At 45.4% G+C, this 27322-nt stretch overlaps 1 protein-coding gene across 5 annotated transcripts in view; it reads left to right on the forward strand.

Annotated features, from left to right (window-relative positions):
• BCAT1 (branched chain amino acid transaminase 1) overlaps nucleotides 1–27322 on the forward strand; it is a 90717-nt gene that overhangs the window by 19253 nt on the left and 44142 nt on the right. For 3 of the 5 annotated variants that reach the window (XM_005296600.5, XM_042848900.2, XM_065568191.1), the window contains one exon: nucleotides 7054–7125. In XM_005296600.5, the coding sequence (XP_005296657.1) occupies nucleotides 7054–7125 (72 nt within the window). Of the gene's footprint in view, nucleotides 1–5616; nucleotides 5762–7053; nucleotides 7126–27322 lie in introns of those variants that run through there. The other 2 variants (XM_005296598.4, XM_005296599.4) reach the window with 2 other exon arrangements.

A 27322-nucleotide genomic window follows, 5' to 3' on the forward strand; every position in this document is an offset into this window, starting at 1 on the left:
CTCCTGTATTGCAAACCCCTCATCCCCGGCCCCACCCAAGGGCCCGCACCCCAGCCGGAGCCCTCACCCCCTCCTGCACCCCAACTCCTTGCCCCGGCCTGGTGAAAATGAGTGGGTGAGTGAGGGTGGGGGAGAGTGGGCGATGGGGGGGTGGGGGCGGAGTGAGTGGGGGATGGGGCTATGGAGAAGGGGCAGGGCCTTGAGGAAGGGGCTGGGAAGGGGGTGGGGAAGGGTGTTCTGTTTTGTACGATTAGAAAGTTGGCAACCCTACTAGCTGCTTCTTTGGGTCCTCTTTCCCAGTGAATAGCTCTGCATTGCTTGCCTCTTCTACTAATCCTAGCTTTCCCAAGCAGTAGCAGAGTGAAATTGACTTGCTTACTGCTGCCCATGTATTTTTAAATAGCTGAAGTGAAAACCAGCAAAACTCTGGTCAGTTTTCACTCTGTTTTCATGTACGCTCTGAGTAGCAGTAGAGACACCGTAACGGTCTGTGTTCAGACTCATGTAAGATCTCACTGCATCAGTTTACACTCAGTTAATGTTTGGAAGGCTATTTTCGCAGCCATAAAGACTAGACACTTAAGGACAGATTTTCAAGAGAGCTCTGCTCTTGTTTGGGCACCTAAAATCTTACCACTTGGTTTCATAAGTGCTCAGCACCTAGCAACTCCCAGGGATGCTGCTTAGGAGAGCTATGAGTGGTGGCAGGGGTAGGCACTGCAGCTATTCAGTAGAGAGGCGGCCCCAGAAAGGAGGCTGGAGAATATGTAGATTAGTATGTGCCCACTCAAATGTTTCTGCTGCTGTTCCCAGGAATTGCTAGAAGTGCAGCTATTTTCAAAAGCTGGCCATTAATGTTTCTTAAATGAAAACTTGGCTTCTGCATAAGTTGCTTGCAATGCCTTCGTGTCTCCCTCCTCCCCACTTCCCCAAATTCTCCACTTCTGGTCCTCAGTGATGAGCAAGTGAGTGGAGTTTTCAAGCTGTCAGGTCAGTAGACTGAGAACGGTACAGATTACAGTGTGAGGTCTCTCGACTGAGGCCTTAAAGGGACACTGTGAACTTTAAAATCTCACTCTGTCTGGAAATGCTTCACATATTTTTATTGCAAATAACATCTAGGATTACAGTAATTAACAGAGATTAGAAAAATATTTTTGTTGTGAACTTTCTTAAGTTGATTTTTTTTAAGTTTGCACATTTAACAGCAGTTACGGTCACTATTTCCCCTTTTGTCTGTGTGCATCCTTCATACAGGATCAGGTGAGGGAATTTAAAATAGGAAAATGTGATGGTAAAACAAACAAAACTTGGAAGGGGGAGTGTGAAGGAGGTGTAATACCTGAAACTAATTTAAACTAGTGTTTTAATTTGACTAAATGTCAAGGTGAGTGTGTCCTTGCTCCTATTTACTATGCATTTATATTTGTATAAAGTTAGGCATTTGCCTCAAAATCCTTAGTCAAAATTTCTTCCCTCTACTGTTGTGCTGTATGCCATTTGTCTGTCACTCTCCATTCCGTGTGCAGCTTTATGTCCATGGTTCTATTTGTGAATCATTTTGTCATTCTTTGGCATGAAAGGTTCTATATAAACACAAAATATTGTCAAGTCTATAACCTCCATTAGTGTTAAAGGGAGTAACATGCACAGTTCCCTCACACTGATAGGTGACTAATATTACCCTTTAATATAACCTTTAATAAAGTTTATATTTCCTTTATGCTGGAATTACAGTGGAAATCCTACAGAAGTGTTTGAGAAAGGCAATACTATTACCCACTTGAACTCATGCAGAATATTAGCCTTTTTCGTAACTGTATCACATTAACTCATTTCTAATTTGTGATCCACTATAACCCCTAGATGTTTTCAGCAGTACTACTGCCTAGTCAGCTGTTCTCTATTTTGTATTTGTGCATTTGATTTTTTCCTTCCTAACTGAAGTACTTTGCACTTGTCTTCATTGAATTCCATCTTGTTGAATTCAGACCAATTCTCCAAGATTGTTTTGAATTCTAATCTTGAACTTCAAAGTGCTTGTAACCCCTCTCAGCTTGGAGTCCTCTGCAGATTTTTTAAGCATGCTCTGCACTCCACTATCCGAGTCACTAATGAAAATATTGAATAGTACAGGACGCTGGAATGACCCTGTGGGACTCCACTAGATATGTCCTCCGTGTTTGACAGTGAACCATTGATGACAACTCTTTGAGTATGATCTTTCAACTATTTTTGCACCTACTTATGGTAATTTCCTCTAGACCACATTTCCCTAGTTTGCTTATGAGCATGTCATGTGGAACTGTAATAAAAGCCCTACTAAAATCAAGTTATAGCACATCTATTGCTCCCCGCATTCACTAAGCCAGTAATCCTGTTAAAGAAGGAAATAGGTTGGTCTGGCATGATTTGTTCCTGACAAATTCATGTTGGCTATTCCTTATAACCCTGTCATCGACTAGGCACTTACAAATAGATTGTTTAATAATTTGTTCCAGTATCTTTCCAAGAATTTGAAGTTAGGTTGACTAGTCTATAATTCCTTGGGCCCTCTTCATTCACTTTCTTAGAGACAGGTTCTGTGTTTGCCCTGTCCTCCAGGAGTTCATGAAAATAATCACGAATGGTTCCAAAATTGCTACAGCTAATTCCTTAAGTACCTTAGGATGGATTTCATCAGGCCCTGCTGACTTGAATACGTCTAATTTACCTAAATATTCTTTAATCTGTTCTTTTGCTATTTTGGCTTGCATTCCTTCCTGCTCATTGTTAATATTAATTGTTAAGTATCTGGTCACAATTAACCTTTTTAGTGAAGACTGAAGCAAAATAGGCATTAAACACCTCAGCCTTCTTGATGTCATCAATTAGCTCTCCTTCCCCACTAAGTAAATCTTCCCTTTCCTTCTTTCTGATTTTTGCCCCTATGTGCTTTCTGTTGTACTCCTGCTTAGCAATTTGTCCATATTTTCATTTTTTTTTTTTTTTGTAAATTTCCTTTTTGATTTTCAGGTCAATGAAGAGCTCCTGGTAGAGGCATATACTCTTACTATCTTTTCTTCATATTAGAATAGTTTGCTGTTTGCCTCTAATATTGTCCCTTTGAGAAGTTGCCAGCACTCCTAAACTACTTTTTCCCCTTATATCTTCTTCTCAGGAAAAGTCTGCTTTCTTGAAGTCCATTGTCCTTATCTTGCTGCTCTTACTCTTTCCTTTCCTTAGAATAAGAATATCTATCATTTCATGACAGGTTTCAGAGTGGTAACCTTGTTAGGATTCCTGGCTGTTGTGTGGGTTTTTTTGGTTTGTTTGTTTGTTTGTTTGTTTGTTTGTTTGTTTGTTTTTTGTTTGTTTTTATTATTTCATGATCACTTTCACCCAAATTGCCTTCAGCTTTCAGACTCACAACCAATTCCTCCCTATTAGTCAAGATTAAGTCTCACATGTCTGTGTGCTTGGTTACTTCCTCCATCTTCTGAAAAAGAAAGTTGTCCCTAATATATTCCAAGAACTTGTTGGACGTTTTGTGTTTTGCTGTGTCTGGGTAGTTAAAGTTCCCCATTGTTACTAGGTCTTGTGTTTTGGATATTTCTGTTGTTTGTTGTAGAAATGCTTCCTCCACCATCTCCTCCTGATTTGGTGGTCTGATCTGCTCAGGGGTAGATGTCATACTTGGCATTATCGGTAGTGCCCATGTGGAGGAGCAGCATGAGGTAGTGGTCCGAGGGATGGATGAGCTTCAGCAACCTTTCTGTGATGTCTTGGATGCAGACTGCAGGCAGGCAGTACACCTCCCAGGATTTCAGGTCAGCAGATGGATGCCTCTGTCCCCCCTCAGAAGGGAGGCCCCGACCACCAGAACCCTATGGCTCCTCCTCTTGGGTGCAGTGGCCATGAGCCTCCCAGATGTGGGGGCAGGTGACTCCTCCTCAGTCATTGGGGTCTGCTTCTCTCCTCTTTTTGCCAGTACAGCATAATGGTTCTTGACTGCAATGAACAGGGGATCTGGAGTGGGGTGGGGGGTGAAGCACTGTCTGGCTGCATGGCCACCTTGTGCAGCAATCTCCTTCTTGCACAGCAGTCGGTTCTCCTTTCTTCTCTGGTGCTTCTGTAGTTGGCCTGGATGACTTCATGTACATCTTGTCGATGAAGTCCTCATGGTCCCAGATGCTATGCAGATGAGCCATGTCCTCCTGCAGCTCTCTTACCTGCTTCCTCAAGGACACCAGCAACAGACCTCTCACATGAGGTGGTTCTCCCTGCCTCATTTTCTTCAGGGACATGCAGGCTGCGTTCCCAGGAAGTCAAGACTTGGACCTCGGTAGAAGCCCCCAGGTCAGATTGCCTGTCTGGCCAGGGCCAGCGCAGGTGCAGGCAGAGGAAGAGCTGGTAGTGGTGTTGGTGATGTGCCATTTTTCTCCCATTGTGGGTTCTTCCTTGTAAAGTATCTGCATTCCTCCTCTAACTGGTCTTAAATGAGTGTGTGACCCATAATTCCATGGCAGATCTGTGGTGTGACAGAGGGGAAGGAAGCAGAGGAGAGAGTTGAGGTTAAGGATGAGGACAAGCAAGAGGATGAGCATAAGGGGCAAGGGATTGTATGTGGTTACTGGGACAGATGGAGATGCAAGCTTCCTGAACCCTGTGGGGATGGTTTTGTTGGGACTGTCATCCACTAAGGGTTACTTGGAGACCACCACTTCCCTATTCATTTGTGATCTATTCTAACCCATAAACAAACCACAGGGCTGCAAAAGTGAAAGAACATTGTATTAGTCTCTCAGCTACTAAACTCTCCTACAACTGCTGTGCTTCCGTGACACACACTGCTTAGTTCTTCGAGTTCAGTACTCTTTGGCTGAAGAATCTCTCATATTAAGCCACATTGAAATGATTAACCTAGTCCTTCACCTGGTTCCCTCTCCTCTGTCTGTATAAATTATAATGGCTAGACCATACCTTATCCTGCTGTTGATGGCAGTGGCAAAACTCCCATAGCTACAAGGGAGCAGGATTGGGCCCTACACGTTCAGCTCAGAGCAAATTTGGTTCTGAGTTACACACTGCCCAGAACCAGACTTATGACGGAAATGAATGTCCCATCACAACTGTGGCTCTTGTGTCACAAACCATGGTCTACAGGTTATAAACAGCTCTGCCAAGTCTCACAAATCTGGGGCAGAGCCTCTCTCACAAGTGGGGATTAATTTTAAGGCTCTTTCAATCTGATGATGAAGGATTTTGCTTGCACCTAGTTTCTACAAGGGGCTTAAATTTTCCTATGTCATTCCCTCCCTCCTTCATGTCTTATTTATGCAAATTGCCATAACTCCAGACAGATTGGTACTTGTCTCTTGGTTCAATGAGTGGGATGAATAGCTACAGGTATATCATTGTCATCTTCTGAGCACAGGGTTATATGGGAGTATGTGGATATTTTAATGAGAGAATATTGTGGGGCTAGTTTATATTTTACCAACATATACTAGTAACCCCTGGCCCCCCAGGCACTGAGCTGGCCTCTCAGACAACACAGTGCTACAGTTTAAATCTTACGTCATGTAGTTATTTGCAGTGCATTGGCATGATTAGGGGCTTGGTTTTCAGCGGTGGTGGTAGCTGTACTGCTGCTTGTGATCCTCAGCTGGGTAGTAGAGAGTGCTTCAGTAAGCAAGAGGTGCACTGTGCATGCTCACCCGGCAGCATGGCAAGCTCATTGACAGCTGAGCAGGGAGCAGCCGATGCCTTCTCTTGCCAGGTATTTCCCACTTTGCATGGCTTTCTGAATTTATTTTTGGGGGCAAGAGAGAAACAGGGAGAAAGCATCTGATCCAAGGGAGAGAACTTAACTTCCCCTCCTCCTGGCCCTTAAACATTCCAGCATTGCTATCCCCCTCCCCCAGATGATTCTAGCACAAAATCCCTTTTTCACCTAATTGTTCTATAATTTAACCTCCTCCTCCCCATACCACATTCATTCTAGCACTGAAGCCTCTTAATGCCCGTTCCCTCCCGTCCATCCTCCTGTGCATTCTACTGATATTCCCTCATCCATCCTCCTGTATATTCAGCACCGTAGCCTTCCGAGTGCCCATCCCCCAAATATTCCATCCCTGTGATCCCTGCCCGCAAAGCCTTCCTGCATCCCTTAATCCTTCCAGCACTGTCTTGGAAAGTCCTGATTAGCTCCAATGATCAAAGCCAGAAAGACATGTCAGATTCCCTGCTCCTCTTTACCCAGGTGCCGCTGTGTGTAATGTGCGTTTCATGTCTGCGACCAGAATGCTGTAGAACTGGCAGGGAGAGGATGCTAAGAAAGCAACATGGAAGCTGCTTTGAGGACATGGGATGCTTCTGCTAGATGATTTGCTTTCGTGGGTCATGCACCTGTCGACTTACTCTTCTGATTTGCACTATCCCTCCCCTTTCCTTCAATTGCTGGCTAATATAATCCCACTCGTTTGTGGAGCACTTAAAAGACACAAAATGGCTATAAGAGAAATATGGTATAGATTCATGACTAATTTTGTTTTTGTGGCTGTTCATTCATTACCGCTTATCTCATTCAATTAAGGAAGTATGGTTTGGAGTAAATGTTTCCTCCCTCTCTCCCGTCCCTTCCCCTGCCAAGTCATTTTCACTGAATAAAGGCACAGGGGAAACTACAAGGCTGAGGTGTCTGCCTCTAAAGGGGATTCAGTGACCTGATATAATTGTGTAAAATCCCAGAGTATTTATTCAGCTTTAAGTGAAACAATTGCACTTTTGTTCTCGGATTGTGACCCTGAGACATATAAGGCTAATGTGGGATTTAACCAGTCTTGCTAAAGCCCAGAATGCAGTTGTATTAAATCACTCAATTGAAAGAAAAATAAAAAACAAAAAACAAAACAGGAGGATGGTGGAAAATACAGTGCCTAATATTCTTATTCTGATCAAGTGATGATGAAGCCTGATTTGATTTTGTCATGCAAAGTATTAATTGACTAGGTATTTGCCTCTTTGCAACATACATTTAATTTGGTATCTCCTGCTTTTTATTTCTTGCAGGGCTGTCAGAATGAGTGCCCAGCTGGAGGATGTACAGGGGGAGCCACAAAGCAAGCGAGTGAATCTTTCAAGGTAAGTTGTTTGCAAAATGATAGGTGCCTGAAACATTTCAGACGCAGTGAGAGACAGTGATCTGGAGATGTTTATGATCATTGTGCATGACGCTGGGTTTATGGACATGTTTGATCATCATAATGCTGGACATAAGTGTTTCATGCTGACAGCATTTGAACATAATGCATTAACCCCTGTAGAAATTAGAGCATTCCAAAAAAACCACCCACATTTGTTCCTTATTGCAGTGAGGAAAGAATAAGCAACTGCTATCTTTTGTGATCAGCTGCTTGGGATACGAGAAAGGAAGAAGCTGGATGCCTCTTAAATATCATGTTTACAAATCTGAGGATTTGGCCAAGTGGATTTTGCTGGGCCATTAATGTTGATTTTTCAATAAGTCTTGGAGCACTGGGGAAGTTTCAGAAGACTGGGGGGGAAAGCTAATGTCATGCCAATTTTCCAATAGGGTAAATGGGGATGACCCAGGTAATTTTAGGTCTGTCAGCCTGACCTTGATCTCATGCAAGATAATGGAGTGGCTGATACAGCACTCAATTAATAAAGAACTAAAAGAGGGTAATGTAATGAATACAAATCAACATGGGTGTATAGAAAAATAGATCTTAACTTGATGGGGTTTTTTTATGAGATTATAAATTTGATTGATAAAGGTAACAGTGTAGACATAATATACTTAGACTTCTGTAAGGCGTTTGACTTGGTATCACAACATTTTGATAACAAAATTAGAACAATATAAATAACATGTCACACATTAATAGGATTAAAAACTGGGTAACTAATAGGTCTTGAAATGTAACTGTAACCGGGAATTTTCATTGAGTGGATCTGTGTCCAGTGGGATCCCACAGGGTTCTTGGCTGTACACTATTTAACATCTTTATCAGTAACCTGGAAAAAAAACATAAAACCATCACTAATAAAGTTTGCAGATGACCCAAAAATTGGGGAAGTGGTAAATAATGAAGAGGACAGGTCAGTGATTCAGAGTGATCTAGATCGCTCAGTAAACTGGATGCAAGCAAGCAATATGAGTTTTAATACTGCTAAATGTATACATCTGGGAACAAAGAATGTAGGCCATATTTACAGGATGGGGAACTTTATCCTGGGAAGTAGTGACTCTGAAAAGGTTTTGGAGGTAATAGTGGATAATCAGCTGAACATGAATTCCCAGTGTGACACTGTGGCCAAAAGAGCTAATGCGATTCAGGGATGCATAAACAGGAGAATCTCAAGCAGGAGTAACGAGGTTATTTTTCCTTTATTTTTGACACTGATGCAACCACTGCTGGAATACTGTGTCCAGTTCTGATGCTCACAATTCAAGAAGGATGTTGATAAACTGGAGAGGGTTCATAAAAGAGCTACGAGAATGATTAAAGGATTAGAAAATATGCTTTATAGTGATAGATTGAGCTCTTTGAGTCTATTTAGCTTAACAAAGAGAAGTGTAAAGGGTGACTTGATTACAGTTTGTAGGTGTCTATATGAGGAATAAATATTTGATAAAGGGCTCTTCAGTCTAGCACAGTGGTTTTCAAACTTTTTTTTTTCTGGCGACCCAGTTGAAGAAAATTGTTGATGTCTGCAACCCAACGGAGCTGGGGATGAAGGGTTTGGGATGTGGGAGGGGCTCAGAGTTGGGACAGAGGGTTGAGGTGTGGGGGTGAGGGCTGCAGCCGGGAATGAGGGGTTCAGGGTGTGGGAGGGGGCTCTGGGCTGGGGCAGGGGGTTGGGATATGGGAGTGGGTCAGGGCTCTGAGCTAGGGGTGCAGGCTCTGGGCTGGGGCCAGGGATGAGGAGGTTGGGGTGCAGGAAGGGGCCCTGGGTTTGGGGGGCTCAGGGATGGGGCAGGAAATTGGGGCGCGGGCTTACCTTGGACAGCTCCCGGTCAATGGCGAACCAGTCAATGGGAGTGCAGAGCCAGTGCTTGGGGCGGGGGTAGCGCATGGAGTCCCGTGGCCCCCCTGCCTAGGAGCCGGACCTGCTGCTGGCCGCTTCCGGGGTGCAGCATGGTGTTGGAACAGGTAGCGACTTCTAATGGCCCAGTCGGCGGTGCTGACCAGAACCACTGTAACCCAGTGCCCTACATTCCACGACCCAGCACTCGGTCACGACCCACGAAAACCACTCATCTAGCAGAGAATGGTATAACCCATTTGAATGGCTGGAAGTTGAAGCTAGACAAATTCAGACTGGATATTAGGTGTAAATTTATAACATTGAGTGTAATTAACCATTACCAAGGGTCATGGTAGAGTCTTCACTGACAATTTTTAACTTGAGAGGATGCTTTTCTAAAGGATATGCTCTAGGAATTATTTTGGGGAAGTTCTATGGCCTGTATTATACAGGACGTCAGACTAGATGATCACAATGGTCCTTTCTGGCCTTGGAATCTATGAAATCAATCTGATTATTTGAACCAATTTCCAGTTGCCTGCTTACAGCTGAGGTCCAGTATAAGCATGGAAGATGGACAATTCTCTGCTACACTCCAACTGGTGAAGCTTCTGATGAAGGCAAGACAGTTCTATAATTAATTCTACTTTCTTCTTTCACCTATCTCGAATTATGACATCGTCATTCTCCTTGGTGACTTTAAAGTTCTAGTGGCACGTGGAAATTGTTACTGTACCAGTTACTCCAGATACCTTAAACATCAATGGCGAATGTCTTTTACAGTTGTGTGTTTCTAATGAGTTTGTCATTATGAACACCTGGTTTCTTAGGAAAGGAATTCACCAGTTTACTTGGTCAAGTAACAAAGTCCGAACAAAGAAAATGATTGATTAGAATGTAATCTGTTGTTGTTGAAGATCATCCATCAGCAACTGTAGAATTTATTGGTCTGCCAAGCTTAGTAACACCAATCACAAAATATTCTCTGCACATTTCCATCTTAGACTAAAAAGTGCAGGCAAAGTGACGAGCGGATCACCAAAATTTGAATTACCCAACTTCGAAACTGATGGTTTTCAAAACTACTAAACAGTTGAAATCTTGAATAGGTCTGAGACCCTACCAGAGTATACTGATGCTGAAACCACCTGGATGGACTGGATCTCCTTTAATACTTTAGCTATCACGGAACAGTTGCGTATGGCTCATTTGATAGGTTATACGGTCATGTATTGTAAGCTAGATGGCATTCGTAACAAAGCAATACATGGTGACTGCACAGCTTTTATGGAAGCCAGAGCCATCGCACTTGAGAAAGCGTCTGCCAGGAATGATTTTGCCTCCTTTTATAAACACTTTTGTGACCTCACTGACAAGAGAGACCGTACCAAGTGAATGACCTACTCCCATTTCAGGTCAGCTAATTGTTACAGAAGCAGAGTAAATGGCATGCTGGAGTGAACGTTTCAGCCAGCTGTGAAATGCACCCCCAATTTCTTTGGACCCTGACATTAAGGCCACTGCTGAGTTGACTCATTCCTCACAAAATCATCCTGGCAAATTCACTATTGATGACATCCACAGAGATGTAAAGAAAGCTAAGGGAAATAAGGCACCTGGAATCTGTGGAATTCTTGCAAAACTCTTAAAAAGTGCTGGACCGGCTATTTTTTGTGTGAATGCGATGCTGTTCAGCATCATCTGGAGAGTCGGTCCTGTCCCACTGGCAAAAAAGAATTTTTATTACTTTGGAAATGTAAAGGCAGCAAACGAGACTCTTGTAACTATTGTGGCATTACTCGTCTGTCCATACCAGGGAAAGTTTTTTGCTTCTGCTTTGTTGGCCCAAGCCACTGATATCTTAAGAAGCAAGAGAAGACCACAAGAAGCTGGCTTCAATTCCAGCTATTCCGCCGTGGAGCAAATCGTCACAGTCCATAGCTTAGCAAGAAGGCAAGAGAAGTCAAGCAGGCCCTTCAAATTGTATTCATGGATATCAAGGCTGCCTTTGACTCTGTTAACAGGGAATCTCTTTGGCTGAAACTCAGAGCCATTCCTGACAAGCTCTGAAGAATTTTCTGTCTCTTATATAAGATGACTCCTCAAGCTGCTTTCTTGTAAATGGGAAAGGATTGCCTTCTTCCAAATTAGGTTGGGCATTCAACAAGGATGCGTTGCTGCCCCAGAACGCTTCCATGCTATCATAGACTCTGTGCTTGAATGGACACTAAATAAATGCATTTTAGGTATACTGCATGATTTTGCTGATAACGCTGCTCTACAGCCAAAATGCTTCTGAAATAAATGTAGTCAAACTTTACTAATTCTGGGCCACTGAGAACGAAAATGATGCTTAAAATTGTTGATTGGCTCTAGTTTTCAAGATATGCTATTGGGTCAGTATATACGACCCTTGACTTGGGAATGGCAGAGGATAAGTGAGTTATAAAGGGAAGGGATCTCAATTTAAACCAGAAATGACTAAAATACATCTTTGACTGGATCTATGAATAAATCTATGACTGGGTTTGGACAGTACTTGCTTTTTAGGCAAAACAATGAATGATGCAATCTGAAGCTGGTATTGCATCATACATGATATGAATTGCATCATGTTATTCCTAGAAGTCATGGATGATGCAATCATAACGAAGCTTACATCACTCTGCTGAACAAATTGTCCTCTATCAGCTCTAGAAATCATACAGTGTCGTGGTCTCTTATTTGTCAGTGTTTGATTTTTGCAAAGGGACACATTTCTGTTTAGCCAAAGTGAGCAGAGATGCCTCGTACTTGTGTGAACAGTGCAGATAACTTCTGCTATGTTTGTGGTGAAGTGACTTTTGCATCACAAAAGCGCAGTATAACCACTATGGTTAAGAAAGCCTATCACCTTTATTTTGGCTGCAAAATTGGAGATCAGGACAAGAGGTGGGCCCCACACATATGCTGCAACACTTGTGCAACAAATCTTCGCCAGTGGTTGAACAGGAAAAGGAAATCTATGCCTTTTGCAGTGCCAATGATTTGGAGAGAGCCAACAGATCATACCAGCAATTGCTACTTGCCTCCAGCTGGGAAAGGTGTGTCAAAGAAGAAAAAGTGGACTGTGCATTATCCAAACATTCCATCAGCTATACGCCCAGTACCCCACGGAGAAGGACTGCCGGTTCCTGATGCACCAGAATCATTCTCACTTGAGTCAGACGAGGAAGAGGATGAAACTTCTGGTCCTGAACCATCAATGTCACAGGATCCACACTTTCTCCCCTCCTCCACCTCTGAACCACACCTCATAATACAATGTGAACTGAATGACCTTGTCAAAGCTAATTTTTTTCCATTAGGCAATTTCAAATGAGCTGCAGGCTCTTGCAATTTAGTGGGTGATCAACCAGCTGAGATTATCTGTGATTTCACCTACCTCGGCTCTGTTATTGATAACACGGGCAGCATCAAGAAAGAACTTAAAGCACAGAATGAAAAAAGCATAGTGAGCAATAGGACGCCCCATCAAGAATGTCTTTCACAAATGGAGCACCCTGATAAGTAGAGAGATGAAGATGAGGATATATAATGCTTTGGTGGTCAGTATTCTGACCTATGGGACTGAAACATGGCTCCTTACTGTCAAGTGTGAAAAGAAGTTGGACACTATTCAGATGAAGCATCTCTGAATGATTGAAACATCAAATTCAAGTCAAGTGAAGTGACTTGCTTCCTAACTAGACAGGTCCCACTCTCTCAGTCACCCAACTCTCACTAAGGTGGTATGGTCAACTTCTCCGAATGCCTACCAACTTCCCTGCGAGAATCATCTTCAACTTTGACCCAGTGAAAGCAGGAAGAAAAAGGACCCTCCTCCCCAAAGATCTAAAACATGATAGCTGGACGGTGTCAGCAGACACCTATCGTTCATAGGCATCCTACTACATAACATGCCCGATTTGGCTCAGGGCAGAACATCATGGAGGTGCATAATGCATTTGGTGGCTTATGGACTGTCCAAAGGACTGCCTGAGAACTAACCTAATGTTACCGCATCCGGTGCCTGCTTAAAAAGTTGCTGGATATTAGTCTTTAAATTAAATAAAAATGGCATTTATCCGTGTACCTTAACACTTACAACATACTGCCGTTCCCATATGTAAAACAATATCATCCAGTATTGAGTCAGAGATGGAAAATTCCTCCCAACAAAGACTGTATCATATACATTTATTATTCCTATTTATTAAGCTTTTGCAATGTTCAAAAGTAAGTCCTTTCCAGCCCGCTTCAAAGTTCTGGAGTCAAGGGTCTGAGCAGCCACTACAAAGCCTAGCACCTCAGCTCGGGCATACTGTCAGAGCTTAACAACCAGACAATACTTATTAATGCTGATGAGCTGCCAGAAGCTGCTACGAAGCAGTGCCCCGCTTTTTCTTGTATGTTTAGAACTTAAAGCAATTTAAGATTTTGCTCTTCTCTTTCCCTCCTCTCGCCCTTTACCCCCTCTACAAAATGCATTGGTGATTTTAAGCAGTGTATGTGCACAGATGTTAACTTCACAGAGGACTTCAGTGGCTCAGGTTTGATACAGGAGTGGGTGGGTGAGATTCTGTGGCCTGTGTTGTGCAGGAGGTCAGACTAGATGATCATAATGGTCCCTTCTGACCTTAAAGTCTATGATTTTATGATTTCTGCAGGAAAATTGGAGCTCAGCAGGAGCGCCCCAGAAACTCCTCCTCTTCCGCTTAATCTTCTATGCTATTTTTTGCCTTTGCTTCTTCCTTCTTTCCTCCTCCTTCCTACTTATCCTCTTTGTTTTGTCTGTACAAGTTTTGCCTTTCTTCCTTTTTTCACATCTGTGTATTTTTCTCTCTCTCTCTTCATACTTTATACTCATGTCCTTTAAAAAGCCCCATCAGACTTGTGCAACTGTTTTTAAAAAAGCCCAGTTGAACTGTCATGTGCTTTTTCAGCATTTCCTTGTGTGTTACTGTTGACTACTGTGGTATTTGGGACGAAATTGTAGTGATAACCCTGGTAATCAGCCTGCCCTTCCTGATTCTTTGCTTGCTGTGCCAGCCCAGTGCACACTTCTGTTTTAGGCTTAAGTAATTATTTCCCTTTTAGATGCCCAGGCTTAAATCAGAAATGAAAAATAAATGCTACCAAAGGTTATAATCAGTCTTGATAAGGCCTATTCTTATCCTGCCCTTCATTTGACATTCAGAAGGATTTTGCCACTGACTTCATTGGTAGCAAGATTTGGCCTCATGGCAACAAGCCGCCACTTTTCTTGTAGTTCTTGCCTCCCTCTGCACATAAAGAGGGATGCCGGTAAGCCAGATCCTAATATCTGCCATTTCATAGTGGGCACCACAGTTCTGCCTGTGTGGGTAATGGTTTAGGATGACTCTTCCACTAGAAGTTCTGCTTTGGAGAATGTCAATTTTTAAAAATATGTATATTGTATGTAACTAGTTGTCAAGCTTCAGGGGCCCAGTATGTTTGGAAGTCTAGAGCTGTTCTGTTGACTCCCCTTGGCAGACAGACTAGGTAAGTTTCATTAGGTCCACTGTTATCCTCTGATCCCTTTATACTTGATAGGGCTATAAAGAGGCCTTAAAGCCAGTGGATCTCCCCTGTGTAAAAAACAAAACACGAACAAACACCAAAATAATCCTGCTGTAAGGGCTGGCAGAACTGCCCTATGTGCTTTCTCCTCCCCCACTTGGAACCTCCAGCATATGCCAAAGGGAGGAAAGACAGGACCAGCGTGCCAATGTGCTCTGACTGTTTTGGGGCCATGGGCAGACTGAGCATAGATTAGAGCAGCCCTGTGGCTGTGCTAAATTAGACTGTCAGTCTTGCAGATCCCCAGCAGGCTGAGAATACTGGGAGGCGCTTTCCTTTTCCCCCTCCTTCTGCTCCCCTCCATTACCGCATCTCAGACAGAATGGAGAATAATGACTGAGAGTCAATCTGAGGCAAGAGAGTGCTAGCAGGAGGGACAGAGGGTCCTGAATGGAGAAACCCTAAAAAGCAGCCAGCTCAGGATAAGGTCTAATTCGTAAGTCCATTTCTGCCATATGGCTCTGTTACTTGAGGTAAGATTAAGTGCAGACCCCTGACAGGGATGAGTTTTTAGAAAATAATATATTGTCTATGTGTTTGAGAGGGCCGCCTGGGGATCCTGCTGGTCACACTGTATGAAATAATAATTTATACTTGCTTTGAACTTTACAACCAAATTAAAAACACTGTATAAATGGGGGAGGGGCAGGGAGCTAGTGGGGAAAAATAAAACCCCAAACCAATCCAGTGCACTTCACAACCATTTCAGTGGAAGCAAATTGCAAAGCTGTGACTTCAGAAACAACCGATAATGATATTGCTAAGGGAATCAAACTCAATAGGAGGTTGATTACGCTGGAGAAAGTTGCTATTTATTCACCAATAACCTGGTGGTCCAAGATCTTACAATTGGAAGTACAGAAAAGAGGGCGTAGTTCAATGGTGTTAAGTAAAATGTATTGTGTAAATTGTGTAATGCCCATTCTTGAATGCCAGATTCCTTCTCCTGAGACAGCATTTCTTCTTAGATCCTAGCTTGTAGTCTTTAGACAGGTTAAACTCCTATGAACATCAGTGGGACTTTTTATCTAACAAAAGACTGCAGGCTCATCTCATTGCAGACTGGTGGGAAGTGTTTCTTATGAGTCTTTGGGTGTACTAAGTACCGAACTCCACCACGAGCTTTTCATTGCTCTCCACTCTCATTGACTACTCTGAAGTCAGTAGACTAGATTCCGCATTTCCAGCGCATGAATTATCATTAAAATACCTTTTAAATTTCTCCAGCAGTCAGAAAGCTAACCCTTATTGTATTCAAAGTCTAGGCTTCCTGAAGACTCAATCTCACATTTACAACTGACACCGCACCATTAATTAAGTTAGGGATGAGGCACGTCAATGGGAGCAATGCTTACACTGCTGCTACCTGTATTGTATCAGTTTTATGTACAATGGATTTCAGTCTCTAGGGCTGTCAGCCCAGAACCTTTCACCAGCATTAATATCACTTTTCAAACTAATCTTTTTCTGTACTTTTCAAAGGACTGTCAGTGGTTAACAAGGTGTGTTTAGCTCTTTTGATGTCTTCTACATCTAGTTTGTATTCAAAAGAGTGCAGTACATGAAAACACAGGAAACTGATCAATGAAATTGTGCTCATACTATGCATTGCAGAAAATATTTCTGAGGTTGACGTACGTACAGGAAATGAGCTTACACAAGTGCAAAATCTTCACAGCAGAACAGATGTAGTCTCCAACTCTGCCAGGTAGTGATAACATGCAGTGGCTGTGATTATGATTAAGGCATTGGTTCCAGATTAGATTGAAGTTACTTTTTAAAATCACATTAGGGTGGTTGGTCACATTCATGATTACGCCAAGGGTAGATTAATGTTGCTTGGGTGTCAACTATTCATTTCTGTACTTTATCATATTTGAATTTCATATTTAAATATAACCCTAGCTCTGAATGTTCTGGGTTTGTAATGTTTGCTCCTGGGATAATTATAATATCTGCATAACTTTTTTTACCCTTAAATTACTGCTACTTACTCTGAACCTTAACATAGTTTTGTGTCATGGAATTCCCCCCCCCCCCCTTTTTTTTTTTTTTAAAATATAAAGGGAAAAGTTCATACATGAACACTAAACAAGAAATTCAAGGCTTCCTCAGTTTACAGAATCTTGCCCTTAATTTACAATTGACTTACTGGTTTAGAGGGCACTATGGTTACAATTGATTTAGGGTTTAAAGAGCACTTAATGGTGTTGGTGATACAGGCACTAGGTGAAAGGGGGGGGGGGCAAGAGTGCAGATTCTGAGCTTTAAAGGCTTCCCCCCCCCCATGAACCTGTATAGTTGAGTAATATAATATTCTCTGTATACACTCGTACTCACCCTCAAAAACAGTTGTTAAAGAGAAACAACTCTTTCACAGTAGCGCCAAACAGTAATTTGTTCCACACTCAGATTAAGTGTAAAGCAACTAAAAATACACTACAAAGGAAGTGCACGTGCTTATGGTCCATGTTGAGAGGTTGCCAGTAACATTTCCTGCACATTTTGGTTTTTGTTCTTGCAGGTCTTATTAGACAGCTGTCACTATTCCTTATGCTAGGAGTCTTAGCTCTATGTTTTAATGTGCTCAGCCTATGAATCCCCAAATCAAGTAACTCTTGATAGTCATATTTTTGTGAGCGGCGTGGCTTGTGCTTTTCATCTCTCCGCATCATTGGGGAGGCGGTCTAGATTTCTCCATTTTCTGGCAGCTAATGTAGCAGAGATTAAAAGCTTCATGTATTGTGGTTTGAGGTGAAGAGCTGTGCAGGTGTGCGGTTTAACTGGCTGTTAGTTCCTAAATGTGTGTGAACATAAATAAGCAGCTCAGAGAATGCATGATGGGATTTGGCTCATGAGGAAACAAATGTAAGTAAGTTGCAAGGCAAATTGGATGTTGTTACTCTGTGCAGCAGGATTTTCTACAGGAAGAATACATCCAGAAAGCATTAAATAGTTTCCTAGCTTCCACTGGAAAATGGTATCCCCATTTGCAAAATAGTCTCCAAATGTAGGGCCTGATGCATTACTGCATTATTCCATTTTTACACCAGTGTAATTCTAAGGTGGGTGCATGGGTGGGTGCAATTCTCACTGAAGTCAGTAGCAACTATGTGTGTCTGTCTGAGGCGAGGATCTGACCCATCCAGTGTTTGATTTGAGATAGTGAACATTTTTAGAAAATGTTCAGTTTGTCTTTAAATAATCATTTTTCTGTTTGCAACTCGTTCCTTGTAAAGTCAATCATCTGTAGAGGTGATAATTTTTTTTCTTTACCAAAAAAAAAGGGGGTGAGTGGGAAATTTCCTCACAAATTCACTTTTTCCACCTTTATGTAGCCCCTGGCTAACGAGGCTGGCAGCTGTTCCCTGTTTACCAGTTAGGCCTGGGCTTACTCAGCCAGCTCCAGTTCCCCTTTCCTGATTGGAGCTGGCATGACAGAGGTCTGGCTCAAGGTTTCCTAGCCAGCACCTTGTCACACACCTCCCCCCTTATGAACAGCCAGGTTCGTCCTTCCAACCTCTCTGCTCTCATCCAGTGGGGTTTGTCCGGGGAAGCCTCTCCCCCTCTTTCAGGCGATCACCTGCATCATCTCCTGTGGGTTCCTTCATCCCCCACTCCCAAAAAGTACACTGGGGAGTGGATGTCCCCATAGCTCTGCCGCCACCCACAGGACCTTACACCAATTGCACCCCTGCGGGTGTCCCTTCTCCTTTATCCCCTTTTCTTCCAGTAGGAGGTCAATCCGGACCTCCTGCTGGACACCCCAGGCCCTCCCAAGCTACCAACAGGGGCCCCCATTTCTTCTCCTGGGAGCTGCGGTGTGGGGAGCGCCAGTTGACCCTTTTCTCCCTCTATGGGGCTTGGGCTGGCCATCTCCCCCACACCTCCTCTGTCTACCCTATCCAGGCTCTGTTGTCTAGGGTTCTCATGTTCATTACCCCAAGGACCTTGCTCCTCTTCCTTCTCGGGGCTTCTCAGTCTAGGGGTCCCCCCCTTCAGGGAACCTTTCCTTTTCCGTCGGGGGAGAGGGCCCCAGTCCATACCCAACATAACAGGGTACGGTAACCCCTCTACTACCCCAATCTGCTTCCATTTAAAGCTGCCTAGCACATCTAGGGGCACCAGGGCCACCGGGCAGTATCTCCTGTCTCCATGGATATACTCCAGGGCCATCCCTGCACCTGGAATTATCCAGTGAGGTTTTATCAGCCCCCTCTGGATGAGCGAGCAGGCTGAAGCTGTATCCACCAGGACCCTATGGGGTTTCCTCCCCACCCTCACTGGGATGGTGAACAGCCTCTGCCCCCTTGTCCGCCCTCCAACATTAGTCCAGCCACAAAATTCGGCCCAGCCACATTCCGTATCTGGGCAGTCCCCCTTTTTATATTCTGGGTGCCCGCACTTCCAGCAAACAATCATGCCAGCTCTACTGGGAGCTCCTTGGGGTTTCTCCTTCCTCTCAGGGCCTTTCCCAGGAATGGGTTCCCTCAGCTTCTTCCCCAACTCTGTCTTTATAGGGTCGACCTTCCCTTCGGGGAATATCTGCCTCTGTGTACTCCTCGGTCAGCTTGACTGCTGCATCGACCATACTTGGCTGATGTTGCCTGACCCAGACTCGGATATTCTTGGGGAGGCCCTGTAATAATTGTTCTAGGACGAGGGCATCTGTTATCTCCCCCACCGTTTGCATCTCGGGCCTCAGCCAACGGGTGGCCCAGTCCATCAGTCTCTAGGTAAATGCCCAGGACCGCACATCCCCTGTCCATCGGGCTGACCGGAACTTTTAGCAGTATTTCTCCACCAACAGCCCACCCGGTCTAAGATGGCCGCCCTCACCATCTCATAGTTCCGGGCCTGGTCCTCGCTCAAGGCCATGTAGGCCGCTTGAGCTACTCCCACCAGGTAAGACGCCAGCTGTAGGGCCTAGATTGCCCTATCCCATCCGGCGCCCATGGCTACCTGCTCAAACATACCGAGGAAGGCATCCAGGTCATCTGCCAGGCCCATTTTCCCTGGTACAGCTCTTGTTCCAGCTCAGGTGATAGCTAGGGGATTCTTCATGATGGCTCCTCTCCCCCTCTGTTCTTTTCCACCCCTTTATATATCTTTTGCATAAGGTGGGAACCCTTTGTCCCTCTGGGTTTCCACCCCCCACACTGGAAAAGCACCAGGTTAAAGATGGATTCCAGTTCAGGTGACATGATCACATGTCACTGCAAGACTTCATTACCCACTTGCCAGCACACACATATACAGGAAGACTCACAGGTAAACACAGCCATCTGCAGACAATGGGAGTCATCAAGATTCCAAACCACCATTAGTGGCCCACACTTTGCATAATTACAATAGGCCCTCAGAGTTATATTTCATATTTCTAGTTTCAGATACAAGTAGGGTGACCAGACGTCCCGATTTTATCGGGACTGTCCCGATATTTCCTTGTTTGTCCCGCGTCCCGACCGACATGCGGTCGGGACACTGGACAAACAAGGAAATGCCCGGGAGCCTGGAAGTGCTCGCGCACCCCCCCCCGCCCCGACCCCGCCCCCTCCTCCCCCGATTGGCTCCCTCCCTGAATCCCCGCCTCTTCCCCAGGCTCACCATTCCCCCTCCCTCCACAAGCGCTGGAGGGAGGCCCGGGAGACGCAGGGGAAGCGCGGGGCCGGGGTGAGTAACAGTCCGGCCTGGCCCCGAGCAGGCAGGACTCAGTTGGGTGGTAGGGCAAGGAGGGGAGCGACCCGCGGTGCCAGGCGGCGGCTGTTGTTGTCCCCCCCCCCGGGCAGCGGGACTCGGGAGCAGCCGCTGCTGCAGCTCCCACTGCCGCGGGGGAGGAAGCGGCCATGGCGCTCTGCGGCTGCGGCGCCTCCGAACCCCCCGAGCCGGGGCCTGCTGCGGGGACCCAGCAGCGCGCACGCTGGGCCCAGCCCCTGGCCAGGCGCATCTGGGCTGCTGCCCAGCTGGTGCTATCCCGCGGCGGCCCCGGGGCGGAGGCATCGGCAGCCCAGCCCCGTTTGTTCCCCTGCAGGACGGGGGGGCTGGGGTCTGCTGCCCCCACTCCGGGGCCGCCGCGGGATAGCACCAGCTGGGCAGCAGCCCAGACGCGCCTGGCCAGGGGCTAGGCGCAGCGTGCGCGCTGCTGGGTCCCCGCAGCAGGCCCCGGCTCGGGGGGTTCGGGGGCGCCAGAGCTGCAGCCGCGGAGCGCCATGGCCGCTTCCTGCCCCCGCGGCAGTGGGAGCTGCAGCAGCGGCTGCTCCCGAGTCCCGCTGTTACTCACCCCGGCCCCGCGCTTCCCCTGAGTCTCCCGGGCCTCCCTCCAGCGCTTGCGGAGGAAGGGTGGGTTTTTTTTTTTTTGGCCCCCCCCCCACGTCCCAATATTTGTCTTGGGTGATCTGGTCACCCTAGATACAAGAGTGGTACATTTATACAAATAAGATGATCACACTCAGTAGATTATAAGCTTTGTAATGATACCTTACAAGAGACCTTTTGCATGAAGCATATTCCAGTTATATTATATTCACTTATTATCATGTTTTTATAAAACTATATAGACTGCACATCGTCACACTCCTTTTCAGCAATTCCTTCCTTTTCCCTCAGTTCCTCCGTTACCCCTGACTCCCTCCACCCCCCAAAGCATTGCACTGCTTCTGAGGGGTGCGGGAAATACATTTCTGTATTGTAGTTTAAATGAATTATTACTCAGACTTCTGTATTATTATGCCTAGTAAGGAATCTAGTTGCCAGAAATCATTTCCTGAATCTTTTTTGTTGTCTGTATCGTTACAGACATATGTGCTGACAGGTACTTTGAAATAAATTACCAAAATAATTGAAACTGGCATGATTATATTGTGTTATTTTGACAATTAAAATATGCACAATTTTAAAATATTATGCATAGAATTTTTTAAAAAATTTGGCACAGAATTCCCCCAGGAGTAACCCTGTTGCATTTCCTGATACCTCACCTCACTCCTGGTTTTGAATTTCAGGTCCCTATTTCGTGCTACTAGCCCCTTGTGCTGCCCCTGCTCCACTATCCCAGCCTCAGCAAATCCATTGGGATTCTGAGTCAGGATGGCTCACTGACTCTGACCCTGTCCCTTCAGCATGACACCAGTGGAGACTGTGTCTTTTGGCCTTAGCCCCATCTCTGCAGCTGGGCTCCTGACATGTTTTGTGTGAGAACTTGCCTGTCCCTTCTGGGGACCCTGCAGGGAAGTAGTATGAACCCAGCCACCCATTAAAGTAAACCACATCTAGCTTAGCATCCTCCAGATTTGTAACCACTGTCTTCATTCCAACTGGTGGCAAGGCATGGATCCAACTTGGAGCAATGACCTACGTGTACCAGATTTTGGCACTCATGCTCCTCTCATTTTGTCAGGGGGAAGAAATGGAGGTGGACATTTTGGCAGTAGCTTGGTGCCAGGAGAAAGCGCAGTGAACTTTCTTAAGGGGAGTGTGTAATCTACATGCAGGGCTGGAGGAGTGCTGATGCAGTTTTTAATGGGTGATGAATCTCTCTGTGCTGCCCAATGATTCTGCAGTGGAGCCATTGATGGTATATATGTGCCCATTATCTAAAGTTCTGTGGATTTTCAAGTGGAGGAGGTGAAAAGATAAAAGGCGAAAGACTAATTGTCTCCAACAAATAACAGATCTGAGCCAAGATAAATGGAAGAAACTGGAAAAACAACCAGGGAAAAAGAAGAACAGGAGGACTTGTGGCACCTTAGAGACTAACAAATTTATTAGAGCATAAGCTTTTGTGGACTACAGCCCACTTCCACTACTAGTCCACGAAAGCTTATGCTCTAATAAATTTGTTAGTCTCTAAGGTGCCACAAGTCCTCCTGTTCTTCTTTTTGCGGATACAGACTAACACGGCTGCTACTCTGAAACCAGGGAAAGAGGTTTTTCTTGGCTTAATCTGTCGGAGAAGGAGAGTGATGCTTTGTTTTAATTTATTTTACCTGGGAACTTGACCTTTAAGAAAGGTGAGCATCATACAGCAAAGAGGTTGAGATATTTTTGAAAAACCCTTTTTGTTTTCCATCTCTTTGTGGATTTTCTCAATGTGAATAATTTTTTTTAACGTTACTTGCTTAGCACCAACCAGGGATTTGGAGCAATCAAATCCGCTGGTTAATATCTCTTGTGATATCTTAATATATCAATAAACAAAAACATTATTATTTTTTGCAATATACCTGTTTGTGATATCTTAAATGTTGCATCTTGCATCACACTTTTCCGTAATTGCAGCACTCAGCGAGTCTCTTTGATCAACCCTTACAAAAGAAGTATCAGCACATACTTATCTAACTAATCTACGGGAGTACGTACTCGCCTAACCTTGGCACAAGGGTGGGAGCAGTCTGCAGTGTTGCCGGATGTCTGATAATTATCTGATTCTTTAATAAAACGTATCTCCAAAAAACTTTGTAATTTTTGTATCTGTACATTAAATTTTGATTTCGGCCAAAGTGAGAATAACTGTGACATAATATGTAAAATGGTAAAGTAGATGTTAATATCAATTGTTATACAATCGGAAACTTTTTGGCACCTTTAGGACTTTCTTGCTAAATATCATTCATTTTGGATTGAAAATGAAAAAAAAAAAAAAAACTGGAGCCGTCAAGATTTTCTGTGCTCCGGCTCCGCTCCAGCTCCGGGCAAAAACCTACAGCTCCACTGCTCGGCGTTCCAACTCCAGGCGACCTTCCAAAGGCCTGGCACCAACAATACAGCGTTCACTGTTTCACAAAGAAAAAGACAATACCTTCCCCAAGAAGCTTACGTCCTTCTAGTTGTTTGTATCCCATTCATCCAGCAATTGCTACTCTAACCTTCTTATGTTCTCCTCTGGTAGTTTTGGTGTTGAGTCCCCCCCAATACAGTATGTTATGATTTTTTTAGTTTAGCATCATGGTGATAGGAAATACAATGTAGGAAAGGGATTCAGCCTTCTTTCATAAAACTTGGCTCGCCTGTTGTTTTACTTTGGCTTTTTTACTTGTCTGTAAAACTTTCCATATTTCTTGAACTTCATACTCATTTTCTAGCAATATACAGAGCCAGCTGTCTGTCTGTCTAATCCCATTCATAAGGAAGCATTCTTATCCCTCTGGGAAAGCACGAGTACATAGTCTGGCAACAGGGTGTTTGGTAGTTTGTAACGCCTTGCTTATGTACACCAGATATGGGACATAACATGCCAGCTGAGATGTTTGTTATATTTTATTTTTGTAAAAAATAAAGGATGATCAACTAGCTGATTAAAACTATAATCCCCACACTTCTGTTCCTATAAGTAATAATAATGGACTATACCATACATACTTCATCATTATATATTCACAGGAGACTTCAATGCAATACTGTTGATAGTAATGAATTCTAGTTGCACTCTTGTCATACATTATTTGCGCAAATCCAATGGTTCATTGGAAGGTTGGCAGATGAACTAGTGCAGGGGTGGCCAACCTGAGCCAGAGAAGGAGCCAGAATTTACCAATGTACATTGCCAAAGAGCCACAGTAATATGTCAGCAACCTCCTTCAGCTCTCCCCCCTGCTCCCAGTGCCTCCCGCCCACCAGCATTCCCGCCAATCAGCGCCTCCCCCCCACATCCCCCCCACGCTCCCAATCAGTTGTTTCGTGGCGTGCAGGAGGCTTGCGGGGGGGGGGAGGAGGAGCAAGGGCATGACAGGCTCAGAGGAGGGGGCAGGAAGGGGTGGAGTGGGGGCAGAGCCTGTGGCAGTGAGCACCCTCTGGCACACTGGAAAATTGGCACCCGTATCTCCAGCCCCGGAGTCGGGGCCTATACAACAGGGGTGGGCAAGCTTTTTGGCCTGAGGGCCACATCGGGGAATAGAAATTGTGTGGCGGGCCATGAATGCTCACAAAATTGAGGTTGGGGTGCAGGAGGGGGTGAGGGCTCTGGGGTGGGGCTGGAAATGATGAGTTTTGGGGTGCTCTGGGCTGGGACCGAGGGGTTCAGAGGGGGATCAAGGCTGGGGAGGGGTGCGGGGAGGGGTGCAGGTTTCAGCTGGGGGTGCAGGCTCTAGCTGGGGGTGCAGGTTCTGGAGATGAGAGGTTTGGGGTGCAGGAGGTTGCTCCATGCTGGGATCGAATGCTTTGGAGAGTAGGAGGGGGGGTCGGGGCAGGGGGTTGGGGCATGGGGAGAGGCTCAGAGGTGTAGGCTCTGAGTGGCACTTACCTCAAAAAGCTCCGGGAAGCAGTGACATGTCTCTTCTCCGGCTCCTATGTGTGGAGTGGCCCCCGACCCTCGGAGCTGGGCCATGCTGCAGTTTCCGGGAGACGCGTAGGGTGGCCCGCAGCCCCGGCTGGATTGCCGGAGCGGGGCTGAGCCATGTGGTGCGGCCTCTGACCTGGCGCTCCCACTGGAGCACCGGAGTGGGGCAAGCCCCAGACCCCGCTCCCCAGCAGGAGCTCGTGGGCCAGCTCAAAATGGCTCACGGGCCGGATCTGGCCTGCAGGCTGTAGTTTGCCCACCCCTGACCTAGCACAATGCATTCCTGATCTATGATTGAGGCCCCTAAGTGCTACTGCAATACAAATAAATAGTAATATATTTCTACCTATAGAACACACAGTATGGGCTATAAGTTCTTCATTGTATTGTACAATATATGTTCAATACGAATAGGGTCTGCATTGCTACTGGCAGCCTCTTGGAGAAGGAAGAAGGCTGATTTTGCCTGTGGATTCAAAAGTGTCAATATTGTCTCCGGTTTGTAAACATTATTATAAGAACATAAGAATGGCCATACTGGGTTATAGCAAAGGTCCGTCTAGCCCAGAATCCTGTCTTCTGACAGTGGCCAGTGCCAGGTGCCCCAGAGGGAATGAACAGAACAGGTAATCATCAAGTGATCCATCCCCTGTCGCCTATTCCCAGCTTCTGGCAATGCTATCTGTGCCGTTTGTACTATTTTAAAATACACCTCTACCCTGATATAATGCGACCCAATAGACCACGAATTCGGATATAACACGGTAAAGCAGCGCTCCGGGGGGGCTGCGTGCTCCGGCAGATCTACGCAAGTTCGATATAACGCGGTTTTACCTATAATGCAGTAAGATTTTTTGGCTCCCGAAGACAGCATTATATCGGAGTAGAGGTGTATGTAAGAGGCCTGTGTACATTATTAACAGATTTTACAGATCTGAAATACCCTTCTCGCTCTGTTTTAGAAGATCATTGTTTTAAAAATTCAATTAATGGCAAAAAGTGTCCCAAACCAACTTTTTAACTCTCAGAACATAAAAGTAGCCTTTTTAAAAAAAATTGCAAAAATATTCTCACTGGAAACCTTTGGCTATGTCTACACTAGATTTTTTCCCTAAAATTTCCCATCATGCAGCTCTAGTGCTAGCAACAGGGGAGTGGGAGGCTAGACAAGGGGCTGGTATTTGAACCACAATGTTTTCTAACCCTCCTCAGAACAGATCTAGGTGACACTGTAGTACAAATGCTGGCAGCTCCTGGGGCACCTTATCTGCACTACAGCTTCCCTCATTGATAGCGCGGCAATGATGGGAAGCTTTAAGGGAAAAAAATCCAGCGTAGACAAGACCTTCGATTGTCATGGTTCAAGCCCATAAGTATATTCTTACAGCGGAGTTACACATTCCTGTAAAATTCATTTATCATCAATGTATGAATTAACCCTGCCCAGATGCACAAGATATTTTGCAGACCTTTGTGCTATATAAAGGAACATTTCCCTTGCTGCTGAATAGAGAATGTCAGATAATTCAAACTATCAAAAGCCTAAACTCTTCAGCAGGTGCGTGTGCACACACACAAATCAATAACCGTAAACATTGTTTGGTTATTTTTACAATTTAAAAGGTCATTAATATTGTAAATTAAATAATGAAAGCAAATCTCCGGCATTGCTGTTGCCTGCAGTCATTCAATGGAATCATGATGAACATCTGTTGCAGCAGCAGTAGGCATCTGGCTTTTTCTCAGCTGTGTCCTTGTACTAGTAGCTCCTACACGAGGGGCAGACAAACTTTTTGGTCTGAGGGCCACATCGGGTTTCCAAAATTGTATGGAGGGTTGATTAGGGGAGGCTGTGCCTCCCTAAACAGGCAGGCATGGCCCAGCCAACGCCCCCTATCCGACCTCCCCTGCTTCTCGCCCCCTGACGTCCCCCCCCCCGGGACTCCTGTCCCATCCAATCCCCTGTTCCCTGATGGCCCCCCCCCCGGACTCCTGCCCCATCCACCACCCCCCACTCCCTGTCCCCTGACCGCCCCCGGACCCCCTGCCCCTGACTGCCCCCCACCGCTCCATCCAACCCCTCCTCTCATTCCTGACTGCCCCCCCGGACCTCTGCCCCACCCAACCACCCCTTCTCCCTGACTGCCCCCTGCCACCCCTCTCCTTCCTGACTGCCCCCCAGGATCCCTGCCCCCATTCAACCCCCCTGTTCCCCACTCTTTGACTGCCCCGCCCCCTATTCACACCCCCACCCCCTGACCACCACCCTGAACTCCCCTGCCCTCTATCCAACCCCCAATTCCAATCCCCCCTACTCCCTGCCCCCTTAGGTGCCGTCCAGAGCACCAGGACAGGCAGCCGCGCCACCGCGCAGCACAGAGTATCGGGTCA

Source organism: Chrysemys picta, chromosome 1 (assembly GCF_011386835.1).
Source record: "Chrysemys picta bellii isolate R12L10 chromosome 1, ASM1138683v2, whole genome shotgun sequence".
Lineage (NCBI taxonomy): Eukaryota > Metazoa > Chordata > Testudines > Emydidae > Chrysemys > Chrysemys picta.